This window comes from Zingiber officinale, chromosome 2A (assembly GCF_018446385.1).
Source record: "Zingiber officinale cultivar Zhangliang chromosome 2A, Zo_v1.1, whole genome shotgun sequence".
In the NCBI taxonomy this organism is placed as follows: domain Eukaryota; kingdom Viridiplantae; phylum Streptophyta; class Magnoliopsida; order Zingiberales; family Zingiberaceae; genus Zingiber; species Zingiber officinale.
The window spans coordinates 83,167,921-83,186,548 of NC_055988.1; the positions used below are offsets into that span (position 1 = coordinate 83,167,921).

General features: G+C 45.5%; 1 protein-coding gene across 1 annotated transcript in view; it reads left to right on the forward strand.

Moving 5' to 3' along the window:
• Positions 1 to 3,654: 3,654 nt before the first annotated feature.
• LOC122041366 (NAD-dependent malic enzyme 62 kDa isoform, mitochondrial-like) overlaps positions 3,655 to 18,628 on the forward strand; it is a 36,212-nt gene continuing 21,238 nt past the window's right edge. Inside the window, exons 1-4 of the mRNA XM_042601010.1 lie at positions 3,655 to 3,799; positions 3,890 to 3,986; positions 4,679 to 4,797; positions 5,570 to 5,669. Of these exons, the coding sequence (XP_042456944.1) occupies positions 5,667 to 5,669 (3 nt within the window). The 5' untranslated portion in view covers positions 3,655 to 3,799; positions 3,890 to 3,986; positions 4,679 to 4,797; positions 5,570 to 5,666. The remainder of the gene's footprint in view (positions 3,800 to 3,889; positions 3,987 to 4,678; positions 4,798 to 5,569; positions 5,670 to 18,628) is intronic.

Consider the following 18,628-nt stretch of genomic DNA (forward strand, 5'->3'; position numbering starts at 1 on the left):
CAACTCCTTCAAGGTCTCTGGGCCCGAAGCTGATCTCAGGGCCCTGTGCCCGTTCCTGACTGCAGCCTACTGCATGGATTCTTAGCTACCGAGCGTGTGACTTTCTGGCCCGATTTGAGTCACCGCCTGTTGGTCCACCGGCAATGATGCTAATTTCACCCCGAGCAGTGTTGCTCCTGTTTTCTTCCTCCCGAGCGGACGGTCTCACTCGCTCCTGTGAAACTCGGGGATTGACCCTCGGTTAATGACGATGTTGTCGTTCGGGGGACTCCCTAGCCGTCCTCCGCCCAATACTCTGATGTTGACGACGTCGATCGGGCGAAGGTGATCAGCGTCGATTGCCTCTCAGCGTTGGGTGAGCGATCGGGCCGAGACTCCGACAATCGCGGGTGTTGTGGGTTGCTGACTGGTGAAACGAACAAAACATGAGAGTCCATACCTTTCATTTTTGCTTAGGCCGATCGGCTACCACATGCTGGACAGCGTGTGACCTTGCCTCCGAATGGGGGCGCGCTCCCTCAGCACAGGGCCCCCTTGGCGGTTGATGACTGGCCGGCGGTCTCCGCCCTGTCGGAGCTGAAGGCTCGGGTGGTGCTTCTTTCCTCCTGGCCGCCTGAGCTTCCTCCACATTGATGTACTCGTTCGCCTTCTTCAGCATGTGGTCGTAGTCGCGAGACGGCTTTCGGATGAGAGAGCGGAAGAAATCCCCTTCGACTAGGCCTTGAATGAAGGCATGCATCATTGTCTCGGATGAGACCGTAGGGATATCCATGGCCACCTGGTTGAAACGCTAGATGTAAGCTCGGAGGCTCTCTCTCGACCTTGCTTCATAGAAAATAAGCTGACACTGGTCTTCTGGTAACGTCGGCTGCTGGCAAAGTGGTGGAGGAACGTCGTTCGGAAGTCCTTGAAGCTCCGTACCGATCCGTCTGACAACCTCCTAAACCAGCGTTGTGCTGAGCCGGACAGGGTGGTGAGGAAGACCCTGCATTTAACTTCGTCAGTGTATTGATGTAGAGTGACGGCATTGTCGAACTTACCGAGGTGGTCGTCGGGGTCGGTTGTATCGTTGTACTCTCCGATCGATAGAGGGGCGTAATGCTTTGGAAGTGGATCTTGCAGAATCGCCTCAGAGAACTGGTGATTGATCCGCTCAGGGGATAACTCGGTCTGAGGCATTTTCCCCTTCCTGGCGTCCCCCACGGGCGCTTCGTCGGATGACCCCTGGTTGGCCTGAGCTAGCTCGGACGACGTCTGGAACAAGGCCCGATGGAACGGAATAGGGGCGGGCGGCGCATCTCCTGGTGTGCCAGTCTGACCTTTATTCTGTGCCCAAGTGGAGTATTGCTCCGGTCGATCTTCTTGGGTCGCTCGGCCGCCCGACGCTGATGTCTCCCGCTGCGCCCTCCGCTTGGCTAACGCTTTTTGCTGCTGCTCCACTATCTTTGCCGCTCGTGCTTGGATGAGCGCGTCCAGTTCCTCAGGAGAGAGCGTCACAGTGTGTGAACGTCCAGCTTCCTCCATCTTCTCGGCTCAGATTCAGGTGCGTTCCCACAGACAACGCCAATTTAATCCTGTCTGAAATTCGAGTCGACGGGTGTTGGGGATGTGGCTCTCGTTGGTGTCTCCAGATGACCTCCAAGATGACGTGGACCTCCGGTGAACCTGCAACAAAGCCAAGCCGGGGAGGGGTTCCCGACGACGACCCTCCGACGCTCAAGTCAGGCACCGGCGAAATAAAGTAGAAGCAGAGTAACGAGACTATAGCTACAGTGAAGAATATCGCATACCTCCGTCGAAGTCTGGGGGTCCTTATATATGATCCCGGGGGGCGCGTGCACGCTTCCCGAGGCGTGCACGCTCCTCAAAACATACCTAAAAATGGGCATGTTAGAAAAGTGTGTCTGACACCAAACCACAACCGTCCGAGCATATCTCCGACATGACAGTGGAAACTTCCACCGTACGATCTTCCGTCCGGTCTGGTCGTCGACCATGCTGTCTGTCGACGGCGCATGTCTTGAGAAGGATATCGCCAGCTGTCCATTTTGTCCTCTTCTCTCTTTTGTTACTAGGCAAATGGTGAGCCGCTTGGTCGCATACTCGGACGGTCCTGCAACCTTAGTTGTTCGGTAGCTTGGCTGAGCGGACATGCTGCCCGTACCGCTCGGCGCATCGACTCTTTTATGTGAGAACCCCTGAGCATCGGAAACCCGACCTGCGATCGAGCTGCCTTCGAGCCGACCTGGGTGCTATCACGTCCGATCGGCTAGGTGAACTACCCGCTCGGTAAGAACATCGGGGCTGCCTCTCTTGACTTTGACTTCCACGTGTTGTTGACCATTGTATGGTCGGATCCCCTCCTTTACCACTGGATCAATATGAATGGTAGCATTTTGAAAGTAACTACAATCATAATAGCTACACTATGACTATAATTATCCCACGTTATAATAATTATTATAATTATAACAATTATGACTATTGCTCTACATTATTTACTATTTAATTAAGAATTAATAATTAGTTGGGGTGAAATTTAAAATTAAATTAGGTTAATGTTATTTTTTTTTTCTTTTAACACTGTAGATAAATTTAAGGTTTATTAGTAATTTTTTCTAATTATTTTTTATATAAAAATATGTATGTTATAATTTTCTTTAATTCCATATCTTAGAATTGACAACACAACTACGCAAGTGGAAGAATTGATAACATATGATCATATATAATATTTATTTACTACATATGATCATATATTATATTACACATTCAACACATGTGTATGATCATAATTACTATGCATGATCATAAAATATTTCAATAACAAATATAAAAAACATACTTTTATTATATTTTTTTATAAATAAAATGTTATTTTGAAAAGGCTAAAATAAAGTGCATCATTTTCATTTTTACCTTAAAAATTTGATGATGAACCCCCTCTAGACACTTAGTTTTGACTTCCTACCTAATAGGCTTTATACTTCGCACAATTATACAAATATATTAAATGAAAAAATAATTATTTTATTTCAATTAAAAATAAAGGAATAAAAAATGCATAATTATTATAAATTAAACACATTAAAATTAACATATTAAAATGATATTTAAATCGAGTAATATATAGAATAGACCATATAAATATTCTTTTTTTTAATGTCATTTTAAAATGTTGAGGAATAAAATACGACAATTGACCGTCGTCGAATTCTAAAAATAATGTACCTAATTTTTAGATTGCTCGAAGGAGCATTTATTTTTCATTTTATTTCTCCCAATAACAACACCATATTAATACTATACTTTAAAAATTAATACCACTTTAATATTGTATAAATCCTAAAATCAAAATTAGTGTAGCGTTTATTTTTGAGAATCAAATGTTTATATACCAGTAATATTTTATTTGAATACAGTATTAAATAAAAAAAATATGTTTTTTAGAAAATCTAAAAATTAAATGTAATATTTGAGAATTTCGTAATTTTAAGTTTGCCCTTTTTGATTGCTTAATAAAATAGTAAAATATATATCTGTCCAATTTTCTTAATGATGAAATATTAAATAATTATTTTTTCGCTTTATAAAATAAAAATATAATTTCCTCTTTAATTATTTGTTTTAAATATCTAGCGAAAGATCACAGCGCTTCTTCGCCGAGCAATGGTCCGCTTTCCTTCGGGAGATCTCGTCGGTGATGGCCCTCTCGGCCTCTCCTCCTCTCTGCCGTGGCTCCTCCGGAAGCCCTCGTCCTCCTCTCAGATCCTTCAGCGGATGAAGCTTCTAGCTGCGGGTGATCCATCGAGGCCCTTCAAGTGGTTGTTTGAATTTCCCGTGGTTTGATTGGATTGAGTTGGTTGTTGGTTTATTTGATACTCGTCAGGGCACGGCTTTCTCGATGACTGAGAGGGATCGCCTGGATCTTCGCGGGCTTCTTCCTCCAAATCATATGACACCGCAGCAGCAAATTGAGCGCTTCAGTATGCCTTTTGACACGTTTTTCTACGTTTTGTGTTCTAGTCGGAAGTCAGTTCTTTAGTTCGTTGGGAGTAGACTCACGCATCATTCACGAAAAAGTTGTATTTTATTTTTTGGGTCTTTTTGTTCTGTTGCGATTGGTTTACTGATTACTATAATTTCCATATTCTACAACTTTGATAACACGAGTGTTCATCCGGTGTACTGTTTAAACTTCTATAGATATCTACTAAGTTAGTTGTGTTGTCTCAGCTAGCCATTCCCCTCATTCTTGAACTGGTTACATTGTGCTAGTAAATGTTGCCTCTTTTTTATACAAATAGAAGGCCTTGTTTATGCTTGTGGGTTGGGTGTGAGTGGTAGCGGTGTGCTCTGGAAGTCTTAGGAGAGTTGGCGAGAAAACAAAAGATGAGTTCTTCTCTCTGTTGATGTAGGCTTTGATTTTTGGCCTAATTATTCAAATTGATGGCACTTGTTGTTTGTTTCTTTGCATTTGATCGTCAAAGCATTGAGTCAATTCAATTTTAGTGTTAAGGTAATTGCTACTTGGAGGGGAGGGAGACAAAATGGAGGGGGAGGAAGAGGGAAAGGACATTATTATAAAAACTTTCCTAACATGTTTTATATTTCTATTTGTATCCTATCGCATTATTATATTTCCATAGTCTCTAAGTCATAGTTTCCTTTTTGACAGTGGTTGATTTAAAAAGATTCCAAGTAAATGCCAGGGATGGACCATCAGACACCGATGCTTTGGCCAAATGACGAATTCTTAATAGATTGCATGACCGAAATGAAACTATGTACTACAAAGTGAGTTTTAGATATTTGACAAGACATTCTATTCTAGATAGTTCACACATTGTTGTTAAGAGTTTTCAAGTGCATCATAAGTTACATTTGCACTCTTTGTTTGAAAGAATTATCTGCTTTCTCGCAAGAGAAGTTGATTGTTTTGCAATTTTTTATATTTTTTTAAATTTGTTTTGCGTCACTAGCTATTCATGTGAGAATTAGAAGAAATTTAGCTTTTAGAATTTGCATGTTACCTTTTTTTTTTAATTATTATTTTTTGATTATTGCAGAAGTTCCACCATATACCCATGAGTGTCTAAGCACCACTGCCTTTTGCTTTCTACTGCATTGACTTCCACCTTTCTTTTCTTCTGTTATTACCCTTTTTAACTATTATCAAAATCAACTTGCTTATTGTAAGCTTGGATGGTATGAGCTTAACATATTACATACTCATGTTCTTTAGCTTCATTCATATTCACTATAGTTTGACCAGACACTCCATTATTGAGAGCAGTTTCTACACAATGTAGAGAAATGCGCTATCATGTATTTTCAAATTTCTGTAGAATTATCAAAGTAACCCTTCATTACGGTGCTAATTTAGGGTCTGTCAACATGTTCATATATGGCACTTGTTTCTTTATCCCATTACTTTGCTTAAATTTATTTCTGTTTAATGTACAGTTAATTGATGTGGAAGCACTTTCTACTATTGCCCAAATCTTCATTTATTTTAATCTTTTGCTTTGGGCGGTGTTTTGATTTTTGCACTTGTTAATATGCGCAGGTTTTAGTTGAAAATATCGAAGAGTATGCACCAATAGTTTATACACCCACGGTGGGTCTTGTGTGTCAGAACTATAGTGGTCTTTTTAGAAGATCCCATGGTATGTACTTCAGTGCAGCTCATCGTGGAGAGATGATGTCTATGGTTTATAACTGGCCAACTGACCAGATGTTTATTTTTATTTTTCTATATCATTGCTGTGATAGTTGCCATAACCTGAACTTTTTTTAAAGTGCAGTAATTATTTTTGCTTTTGTTTCCTAATAACTTGCTCTTTTGACAAACATACTAAATTTACTTCTTTTATCTGATTTAGGAAAATAAATCTAGACATTTTTTTTTGAATTGGTTGATTCTTTTGGTTCTGCGGTGATCTCTTATGCCAAAATCCAAATCATATGCTTTAAACTTTTTGTTGGCCAAATGGATGATGATCGGTCATGGCCGGTCCCAAGCCCAGATAAAAGAGGAGGATTGCGTTAGGTTGCCACCTAGCATTAAAACTATGACAAATATTCAATGAATGAATCCATTAAACTATTGTGCTAATGCTAGGTTGTTCCCCGGAAGTAGCGCGTTGCAGGGTCTGACTGTAATCTCTTGGCAAGGATCGCTACATCTCCAAAACTCGGGTGTAGTGCTAAATATGCAATAGTTTGCGTTGCAGGGTCTGACTGTAACATATCGGCAAGGACCGCTACTTCTCCATGAGAATTTGGGTGTAATGTTAAATAGACAAAAGTTCTCACACTATAGGTTGGATAAAAACAAATATGATAGAAAAACTAATAATCTATGATTTGGAGCATTAACATAGAAACCCTTATTGGTAAATCAATGGAGGTAGTAAATACGATGATTAGGAGAAGAATTAGTATTTTGTGTACAAAAGATAAAATGGGTAGGCGAAAAGGCAAAGATGATAGAGAACTCGGGTTTTAAGTTATGGTACACTGGAAAGAATAAAGTAAGAAATAGAGTGGGTATTGTTGTAGATAGTTCGTTAAAGGATAAAGTTGCAGAAGTAGTTAGAAAAGGGGATAGAATTATAGCCCTTAAGAGAATAGTGGCGAAAGAAACTATAAACATAATTAGCGTATATACACCGCAAGTAGGATTAGATGAAGTTACCAAATCAAGGTTTTGGGACGACTTAGATGAAATATTATAAAACATTCCGCCAAATGAAATGAGGAATATGAGAGGGTACATGAGAGCTATGGGTTTGGAACGAGAAATGAGGAAGGGAAAACTATATTAGATTTTGTGATAGCATATGACTTTATGTTAGCTAATATGTTTTTTAAGAAAATAGAAGAACACTTAGTCACATTCAAAAATGGAAATAATAAATCGCAAATTGACTTTCTTATAATTAGGAAGAAGGATAGAAAGATTTGTAAAGATTGCAAAATCATCCATGGAGAAAGCTTAACTACCCAACATAGATTAGTAGTGTTGGATATATGTCTCAAACATAGTATCAATAGAAAAAAAATATATACGACTCCTAGAATTAAGTGGTGGAAGTTAAAGGATGGAAAGCAAAATATATTTAAGGAGAAGATAGGAGTACAAACATTAGGTGAAATATACGGTGACTCTAATACGACAAGGGATAAGATGGTATCAAAGTTGAAAATAGTAGCTAAAAGTGTACTTCGTGAGTCAAAGGACATGCACACTAAGTAAGGAATCTTGGTGGTGGAATGAGAAAGTACAAGAGAAAGTGAAGGAAAAACGAATAGCTTATAAAGAATTATATATTTGTAAGAATGAGGAAAACTTAAAAAAATATATAATAGCCAAGAAAAAGCTAAAAAAGTAGTGAATGAAGCAAAAAATGAAAATTTTGAATGATTATATAAAAAATTGGATACAAAGAAGGTGAAAGAGACATTTATATAACAGCTAAAGTGAGGAAAAGGAAGACAAGAGATCTTATCCAAATAAAATGTATTAAAGATAAATGTAACATGGTACTAGTAAACAATGGAGAGATAAAAGAGCGGTGAAAGAGATATTTTCATAAATTTTTTAATGAAGGTTTAAGTGACTAACTTAACTTAGGTAATTTTAGTAGGTCATATGAGCATAGAAATTTAAATTTCGTAGAATTCAAATTTCAGAAGTAGAACAAACTTTAAATGAGATGCACAATGGAAAAGTCGTTGGACTAGATGACATTCTGATAGAGGTATGGAAGTGCCTAGGGAAACAATGTATTGAATGACTTATAAAATTATTTAACATGACATTGAAAATGAAAAAAATGTATGATCAATGAAGAATAAGTACTTTACTTCCCTTATATAAGAACAGGGGAGACATACAAAATTGTGCAAACTGTTGGGGTATTAAACTAATGAGTCATACCATGAAACTTTGGAAAAAGTTAATAGAAAAAAGATTAAGAAAGGAGACTGATCCTGTCCGAATCGCTGAATCAACGGACGCTGGGCACGTGCCGCTCTCCCAGTTGCTGACGCAGATCTCCGACCGGTCGTGCGGAGCTCCGGCGAACCTGCAAAGAAGTCGGGCCGGGAAGGGGTTCCCGGCGACGACCCTCCGATGCTTAAATCAGGCAAGTGGACAACAATGAAGTGGCTTCGAATATCGTAGAATGCGTACCTCCGATGAAGTGTGAGGCCCTTTATATAGAGCTAGGAAGGGGCTCACGCACGCACACTCAGGCGAATACGTGTCCTCAGCCCATACCTCAATATGGGCTTGTCAGAAAAGCTTGCCTGACACCATACTGCTACAGTCCGAGCACATCTCTGATGGGACAGCGGAACCCTCTGTCATAAGATCCTGCGTATGGCTTGCTCGCCGCCATACCCACTGCCGAGGATGTTTCCTTGTCCTTTGCTCTCCTTACTCCACGCCGAGTGTCCTACGGCCTAGCCCTCAAGGTCCCCATATACGTGGCCGGTCCACTTAGAGATTCCTGGAGGTGCTCCGGAGACTGCTCGCAGATAGCACTCATGCCTTCTACCGACCGGCTACCCGCCTACCGCATAACTGTTCAGCAGAGCGCCGAACCTCGACCGCCGGTGCCTTTGACCGATGAGACCCGTCGGACGACCGGCCTCTTCTCCGGCCTACTGCTCGACCTTCGACTTCCACGTGGCGTTGACTTCCCTCGGAGGGGTCCCTCTTCTTACCGGATCACTTGCCTCCCTTCAAGTCTAGTCGGGAGGCGATTACCCGACCGGACCATCAGTTGGGCCACGCGGAAACAAGGGGCAGCCAAAACGCCAGTCAACGCCAATATTACTCAGCATCTCTTCGAATTTTCCGCCAATCTCCATCATTAAGGTCTAGCACGCGCTCATTAAATGCGCTCCAGTGGTTGAATGCCACGTGGCGGTGCTGCCGTCATCGTACGGCGGCGGCGTGGTGTTCTGACGGGATCGAGGCGGTTCGAAATGAACGACGCGATTCGTGCTTCGATTCTCGCGACCTGGATCCAACGGTGGAGGCCGCTCGGGCTCCGCCCTATAAAATCTTCGCTTTCTCCCCTTCACCACATTTGCGTCTGCGCGAGTTCACTGCTTCCCCGTTCACTCGCGATCGCTCTTCCGACGACATATCTTCGATCTCTTCCCCGATCTTCTTCTTCAGCATAACGGTTCTTCTCTCTTTGGTTCTAGCATTTTCTTTGCACTTCTTTCCTTCGCTAATCCATACGCTGTTGTCCGCCTACCGCTAACCGCTTATATTCGCCGCCTCCTCGTAATTCTCCTTCATCCCACCTTTCTGGTTCGAAAGGGGTTTTTATATTTCGTGTGGATAGTCCGCTCGGATGAATGTATACTTTTTCGCAATCGAAATTTACGCTAGCTGCTCGCCAAGTACCTGTTACCGGCCGATCGGCGACTTTATTGTCTTAGCCAACGAACTCGATTTTTGACGCCTGAGCTCGACCAGATTCCTACTGGAGGGTTTATAGACACCGGTTCGTCTCGATTTTTAACGCCGGTGCTCGACGGTATTCCGCCGAGGGTTTATGACGCCTGCCTCGATTTTAACGTCGGAGCTCGACCCGATCTGCCTCGATTTTTAACGTTGAGCTCGACGGTCTTCCGCTGAGGGTTTATCGACGCCTGCCTCTCGATTTTTAACGTCTGAGCTCGGCGACCTTCCCAGGAGGGTTTATAGACGCCGGTCGTCTCTTGATTTTTAACGCCTGAGCTCGGCGGTCTTCCGCCGGAGGGTTTATGACGCCTCGTCTCGATTTTTAACGTCGGAGCTCGACGGCCTCGGAGGTTTGACACAGCCGTTCGTCGATTTTTACCGTCCTTTACTTCTCGGAGGGTTTATAGGCGCCGGCTCGTCTCTCGATTTTTAATGTCGGAGTCGACGGCCTTCCCACGGAGGGTTTATGACGCGCCTGCCCTCGATTTTAACGCCTGAGCTCGATGGTCTTCCGACGGAGGGTTTATGACACCGATCTGCCTCTCGATTTTTAACGCTCGAGCTCGACGGTCTTCCGCTGAGGGTTTATGACGCCGGCTCGCCTCGATTTTAACGTCGGAGCTCGACACTTTAAGGCTAACTTTGACACCGCTGCTCGCGAAGCTTATTCGCCATCCTTTAATCATTTTGCTTCGCATTACAAGGACATAGCGACCAAAACATATATAAATTACATCAACAAGACCTCTCACCCACTACCGAGATGATTCGCGCTCCATGGTCGATCCAACCGCCGTCCGTCTTCATCCTCCAAGTAATAAGCACCCGAGCGAAGCTTTTCGATGACTTTGAAAGGGCCCGCCCAAGGAGCCTCCAACTTGCCGACGTCGCCGACCGGCTTTACTTTTTTCCAGACAAGGTCGCCAACTTGGAATGCTCTAGGGATCACGCGCCGGTTGTAGTTCTGCTTCATTCTTTGCCTGTACGCCATCAGCCGGACGGACGCCTTGGCTCGCTCCTCGTCGACCAAATCTAGCTCCATGTTCCTCCGCTCGGCGTTGTCATCATCATAGTTCTGGATCCGGACGGGCTCGACGCCCACTTCAACTGGAATCACTGCTTCCCCCCCATACACTAAGTGGAATGGCGTCACGCCCGTTCCCTCCTTCGGGGTCGTTCGGATGGCCCATAGGACGCCCGGCATTTCATCCACCCAGCTTCCTCCCAAATGGTCGAGCCGAGCACGCAAAATGCGAAGAATTTCCCGGTTGGCTACTTCGACTTGACTATTGCTTTGGGGATACGCCATGGACGTGAAGTGTTGCTCGATGCCATTGCTTTTGCACCAATCTTCGAGCAACTTTCCCGCGAATTGGCGCCCGTTGTCAGAAACAAGTCGACGGGGGATGCCGAACCGGCAGATGATATGTTGCCAGATAAACTTCTTGACCATCTGCTCGGTGATCTTGGCTAGCGGCTCGGCCTCCACCCATTTGGAAAAATAATCGACCGCCACTAGTAGAAATTTCCGCTACCCGGTCGCCATATGAAACGGACCCACAATATCCATTCCCCATTGGTCGAACGGACAGGACACGGTAGCTGCTTTCATTTCCTCCGCCGGTCGGTGGGGAAGTTATGGTACTTTTGGCAAGAAAGGCACGTCGCAACGGTCCCGACGCCGTGGCCTACTTCTCCACGGATCTTCTTAGCCGATCGTCCTCGGGATGCCGACGATCCTTCCCTCGATGCATCCTGGTGTCTTCCCTCACACATTTCAACAGCGGGCGGGAGAAAGTCTTCTTGTAGAGTTGATCTCTAATAAGTGTGAACCGACCGGCTCTCCTCCTCAGAAGCTGGGCTTCATCCCAATCGGACGGTGTAGCACCCGAGTGGAGAAACTCCATGATGGATGTCCGCCAATCGTTCGGAAACGAGAGGCCCTCCATCCGGTCGACGTGCGCCACCAAAGATACTTGTTCAATTGGCTGCTGGATGACGACCGACGTTATTGAACTCATGAGTTCGCTAACTATCTACCACCGGTTTTCCGCTTCGGTATCTTCTCGGATAATGACTTCTCCGAAATCGACCTTGAGCTTTTCAAAGGCTTCAGTAGAGTTTGAGCCGAGTGTTGTTAATCTCAAAAGTACCGCAGAGCCGCTGAGCGCCAACCGAGAATCAACGCACACCCGTCCGACCCCACACGCCGGCGGCCTGTAGTTTACTATAAGGGCTTCATACTGCCTCATATTCGAGCTCTATAATCCAATAGGACGGATAAGTGCATCTTTTCTTCTTGGGGAGAGAGCGATAAGACGCCAATCCCGCTCTCGGCCGGGTGGACGATCCGTCCACAAATACTTTCCACATAGCTCTGGCCTTTGCACTTAGGTGATAAAATCGCCAAGGATCGCGCCTTTATCGAACGGGCTGGTATGAATGTCAAATTCGCCAACTCCGTTGTCCATTGATGAGCCGCCTGACGCTCGGATTCAATAAAGACTCTTCCCAATGGGCTATTCGTCCTGACGATGATAGTATGAGCCAAGAAATAGGGACGGGCGCCGAGCGGCGAGGACCAAAGCGAAAGCCGCCTTCGAGCCCAAAGTAGCGAGATTCAAGATCTTTAAAATACGGCTTAGAAAATATACAGTTCTTCTCCGCCGTCCTTACTAGTGCCGATCGCTTCAACAAGATAAATAGATACAAAGTGGCTCACCCATAGTCGGCTTGGCTAGCACAGGTGATATGTTTCAGATCTTGAACGCCCGATCGCATTCTTCGTCCAGTGAAACTTAGTAGTCTTGGAAGATTTTGAAAAAGGTAGGTTCCGGTCGAGATGAATCGACAAAGCAGCTTATCCGACCGGTCAAGCCGCACTTCCCTCGATTTCTCATATCTTGTAGTGCTTTCACTTTGCTGATTTGCCTCGATACCCCGCCACCATGATCCCAAGAACGCCTTTTGTCCGAACAGCACTTCCGAGGGTTTAGCTTAACTCCATATTCCCGTAGCGTTCGGAAAGTCTCCTGTCTTCCAAGAGATCGGCCGCCGGACCGACTTGATGAGAATGTCATCCACATATACTTCCGTGATTTCGCCGATCCGCCTCGAACACTTTGTTCATCAAGTCGTAAGTTGCTCCCGCGTTCTTCGATCCGAACGGCATCATATCAGAAAGCGCAGTGCGCCACCGTAACGGCTAACCTTCTCTTGATCTTCTCGAGCAGACTACGGTAGCCCCGATAAGCGCCGAGCACGATATCAACTCGCACTGCTGGAGTCCACCATTGATCGATCCGGCAGGGATAAAACTGGGCACGCCTTGTTGAGATCCCGTGAATCGACGACACTCTCCACTTGCCCCATTGAGACTAGTACCACGTTCGCCAACCACCGGAACTGGACCTCGCGATGTGGGCGGCCTCGGAGTTTTCGACCTCCGCCGGATGATTGCATTTGTTCTACCAAGTCCTCTTTCTCCGCTTTCACGGGCCGAGCGTCCGGTCGGACGTGGAGCTCGTCCTGCTTATACTCGGCGAAATTCGGCACACCTGACGAAGACATCATGCGCTCGGAGGCATTCGACTACTTCCTCTTCCTTGCCTCCATATCGGCCGAAGAATGTGGTGGCCTTCGATCGGGTCGAGTGGATCTGCACTTCCTCTTTTCTTCATACACCAAAGAGGGAGGTTTTTCGGTTATGGCGTTTACCTCAATCCGGGCGCCTTACGAGCGGAATTGGCTTCTGCTTGCACCATCTCGACGTAGCATCGCCGAGCCGCCATTGATCTCCTCGTACTTCTCCCACTTTGTCTTCGACCGAACTTGATCTTCGGTGGAAAGTGGAGACGCCGCCTGACCACCGAGAGCCGGTCGTCCCAATATTACGCTAGACGCCGACGAGAATCCACCACGACGAAGTTTCATAGCCGCCCTTCCGAGCGGCTCCTCTCCCAATGAAATGGCCACCGGATCCGTCCGACCGGAATTCGCGTGAAACCCATGTAAGGGGTCATGGCAAGAATACTCGGCTCGATCAATTTGCAATTGGTCAAGGCCTTTGAATATAATATTGACCGAGCTTCCTGTGTCAATAAACGCGGTGAATAGTGTAGTTAGCTATTACCGCTTTGATGAGGAGAGTGTCGCCATGCGGCACTCGACTCTCCAAGTCCTTGGGCCCGAACCGATTTGGTCCGCCGCCTTTCGGCCGCACTGACCGCATGGATCCGAGTCGCTCGACGCTTTCCTCGCTTGCTAGAGTCTCCTCCGGCCGCCCACCATATAATATTGATTTCGCCAAGGAAGTGTTGTTTATTTTCTTCTTCCGAGCGGACGATCTAGGCCGCCCCTGACATCCGGATCTTCACGCCGGAGTATGACGCCGCCAGAGTCTGCTCGCCGCCGGGTATCGCCCGCCGGCTTCACGAGGTCTCGTCCGCTGATGATGGCGATCGACACCGCCACTCCGGAACGGGTGGGCGATCGAGGAAGACTCCGCAATCTCGATGTTACGTGTCCGTCCGGTGGAACGAGCAGAACATTAGGGTCCATACCTTCGTTTGGGCCTCTCAGCCTACTGGATACGGACCTCCCACGGTGAGAGCGGATTGCTTCACCATGGTCCTCCGGGCGGCTCCGGCGATTGACAGCTCCGCCGGCAGGCCGGCCGGCCAGATTTCTTCGCCGCTGAGCTTCCTCCACATTGATGTATTCATTGGCCGGTGTAGCGTATGATCGTAGTCTGGGCGGCTTCCGAACGAGCGAGCGGAAGAAGTCCCCGCCCACGAGGCCTGCGTGAAAGCATTCATCATCGCTTCGAGGTGGTCGTTGACGTCCACGGCCACCGTCAATCGCCGATATAAGCTCGAGCGGCTTCGTTGCTCACGGGCGACAGCCGACACTTGTCTTCCGATAACGCCGACCGGTTGCAAAGTGGTGGAGGAAGGTCGCTCGGAAGTCTTTGAAACTTGTGATGGTCCGGCACCTCCGAAACCACCGCTGAGCCGATCCCGAGAGGGTGGTAAGGAAAACCCGACACTTCACTCCATGATGAAGGGTAGCGGTGTTATCGAACTTACCAAATGATCGTCTCGGTGGTTCCGCCAGATTCACCGACCGCGGCACATAAGTGCTGCAGGGTCTCGCAGAATGACCTCCGAGAATTGGGTTGATCCGCTTGCAGGCCCGCCGGGGCCTTGCCTTTTCTCTTGTCTCGATCGGTTGCCGTCGACGAAGATCCTCGCCCCGATTAACCGCTGCAGCCCAGGAGGCGCGGAATAGGCCCGAGGAAATGGAACCGTGGCTCGAGGCGCTCTCGACCCGCCGATGCCGCTTCCGCTCAATCCGCCATTGTGCTTCGTTGTTCCACAAGCTTACCGCCTCGACCGATCAAAGCGCCGAGCTCCTCCCGAGAGCGCTATCAGACGCGGTCGTCGCCCGGCCCATCGCCTCCGATCGGATGCAGAGCGTTCCCACGACGGCGCCAAATCGATCCCGTCCGACCGAATCAATCGGGCGGGCACGCTGGCGCTCCTGGCACGACGCAGATCTCCGACCGGCCGTGTGGAGCTCCGACAACCCGCAAAGAAGTCGGGCCGAAGGGGTTCCCGACGACCCTCCACGCCAAGTCGCAAGTGGGCAACAAAGAAGTGGCTTCGAATATCGTAGAATGCGTACCTCCGATGAAGTGTGAGGCCCTTTATATAGATCTAGGAAGGGGCTTACGCACGCACACCGAGGCGAATACGTGTCCTCAGCCCATACCTCAATATGGACTTGTCAGAAAAGCTTGCCTGACACCATACTGCTACAGTCCGAGCACGTCTCTGATGGGACAGCGGAACCCTCTGTCATAAGATCCTTTTGTCTCTTCTGTTCCTACGCCGAGTGTCCTACCGGTCGGCAGTCATGGCATCGTCCGGCCGGTCATATATGCTGGTCCACTTAGGAGATTCCCGGTAGTGTGCTCTGTGGAGACTGTTCGCAGTATTGCTACCTCATGCCTTCGGCCGAGTGGGTTACCCGCTCGGTCGTACAATCCTGTTCAACAGGAGTGTCGGAACCCTGACTCCTCGCCGGGTGCCTTTGACTCCGATGAGACCCCGGACGACCGGTCTCCTCTTCTCCAGTCGGCCGTTCGGCCCTTTGACTTCCACGTGGCGTTGACTTCCCTCAGAGGGGGGTCCCTGTTCTTACCGCCGGATCAGAGACCATAATGACTAGAAATCAATTTGGGTTTATGCCTGGAAGGGCAACAATAGAAGCTAGACATCTTCGACAATTAATTTAAAAAATATCGGGAGCAAAAATAAGATCTACATATGGTATTCATTGACTTAGAAAAAGCTTATGATAGAGTCACACGAGAAATTATATGGAAAATTCTAGAAAAGAGAGGTGTTTACATAATATATATTGAACTAATTAAGGATATGCACGAGAATATAACAACCAGAGTAAAGACTTCAGTGGAGTAACTTAAACATTTTTAATAAAGATAGGGTTGCATCAAGGATCAGCTCTAAGTCCCTATATTTTTACACTAATTATGGACGAACTCACTGTACATACTGTGGTGTATGTTGTTTGCAGATGATATTGTTTTGGTAGATGAAACACGTGAAGAAGTAAATGCTAAACTATAATCTTGACAGGAAAGATTTTAGATTTAGTAGAATAAAGACAGAATATATGAAATTTAAGTTTAGTAATATTAGACGTAATGAGACAATTGTTAAGATAGAAGATGACGAGTTGTCGAGAACCAAGAGGTTTAAATATTTAGGATTATTTTTGTAAAACGATGGAGGGATTGAGAGAGATGTTTTACATATAATACAAACAGAATAATTGAAATGGAGGAGAGCGTCGGGTATTTTATGTGACCGTAAAGTACTTCTAAAACTTAATGAAAAGTTCTACAAAATTGCAGTTAGACCTGCTATGTTATATGAAGTTAAATATTGGGCTATGACTCGAGCACATGAGCAGAAGATGACAGTTGCAGAGATGAGGATATTAAGGTGAATGTATGAGGATGAACAAAATAAGAAATGAGACCATTAGAGAGAAAGTCGGAATTGCATCTATTGAGGGAGAGAAAACTCTGAGAGACACGTTTAAGATGATACGGACATATACTTAAACGACCAATAAATGCTCCAGTTAGGCGATGTGCAACTATGACAAACATGCATATCAAACGAGGAAGAGGAAGACCAAAAAAGACTTGGTTAACAACAATAAAACAAGATAAAATTGATTTAAGTATAGATGATGATATATTATGAGATTGAGCTCAATGACATAAAAGGATTCATATAGCCTAACCCACCTAGTTAAATAAGACTTGGTTGTTGTTGTTGTGGTGGTAAGGATCACAGTTTGAGTTCCCTAGAAACACATCTGCTTGTACAAGTGCAGGCAGGGTATGGGAGAACAGGAGTTACACTCTTAGCCACAATGTTTGAACTCTACATTTCAGCTCCTAGCCCGCAGGTCCCTAATCTTTGGCTATAAACTCCAATTTTATGAAAATCCTGATATTGGCTATTACAGTGGAGTGACCAATATACAAACATGCATAGGAAAAATGCATGAATCCACTTTCAATTGCAACTTGATTCTTGGTCTATTAACTTTCTGAACAAGTATTTGGATGCCCTCAATTAGAGCATCTTATCTATGAGGTTTTGCTACTTCAAGTTTTGGTTGTTTAGCTGTTCCCATGTTTGCATTTATGTTTATTTTAATTGAATAATAGACAATCCCACATGAATTTGTAGTTATTTATGCAGTTGAAATTTCCCTAATTAAGTGATTATATTTGTTCTAAATATTTTTGTAAGATTTAAGCACCTTGCGTTCACCTAGGACCTCACATTGGTGAGAGTTTCATGCACTGCTACTCTTTTTTAAGCATCTTGTGTGGTTGGACAAGTGCTTAGGTATCTTGGTCAGTAGTTGGACTTCACAATTTGGTGGTTGTTGCACCTTGTAACTGTTGGTGCAGCGGGGCCGACAAGAGGAGAGTGAATTGCCTGCAAAATAAGATTATACCCTCCTCAAGGCTTTCAACTCAAAAATGCAACACTAATAAAAAGTAAAATGAGAAGAAATAAAAAGGAAACCAGAAATTAACTTAGTTACAACTAAGACGATTGTTAATCTAAGGCGGTTGAACAGCTCTACTAGAGTATCTCCTTCACTGTAGGCGGAGAAGCCTTTTTACACACTTAGAACGCTCAGAGGTTGCTAGGAATGATTACAGAGTTGATTGTTTGAATCAATGAATATTTCCTAACTCCAGGGGCCTTTATATAGCTCTTGGAAAGTCTATCCCGAGGGTCCAAGGCTCCTCCAACAAGGTTCAAGGCGCCTCCAACCAAGTCAAGCGGATAAAACTCTATTCGCGCACAAACGGTCGAGTTGACTAGCTTGTAGGCGCCTCTAGTAGTGTTGAAGGCGCCTCCATTGTTGAAGGCACCTTCAACACTTGTTGGAGGCGCCTTGAGCAGTGAGGTCAGCTCACTTCGTCTTCTTTTCTTCTTCCGAAGTTCCGATCGCTTGGGTGATTTCGGCCAACCGAAATGGGGCTCACCCGAACCCAATTCCCGGCTTTTTCCTTGAGCAGGCTTCCGTCCCGGCTTTACGTCCTTCGAACGTCGCGCACGTTCTTCTCGCCCACCGGTGTACTCTTCCGCAGCTCTCTCGTCCTTCGGGCGCACCGAGCCCGTCGGCTCCCTTCCCGTGTCGTCCTTCTCGCTAGCTGCGTCTTCCGCTCGACTTCCTGCGCTCCTAAGTTCTTGCACACTTAGACACAGGGATCAAATAACAACAGGACCTAACCTAACTTGGTTGATCACATCAAAATAACCACGGGGTCCAACAATCTCCCCTTTTTGATGTGCATCAACCCAAGTTCAAGTTAGGGTATAAAAACAAATAGTAATTTTAAGGAAATTACTAACTAACAGTTTAAGCATAAGAATTGCAATAAAAATTTGTAACACAAATTTTTTTTAAAAATTCTCTTTCCTAAGTTGCAACACAAAAGAAATTTTAAAATTCTTAAAATTTCTCAATTTTCTTAACTCCTCCTAGACTTGTATCTAACTCTTTCCCTTTGAT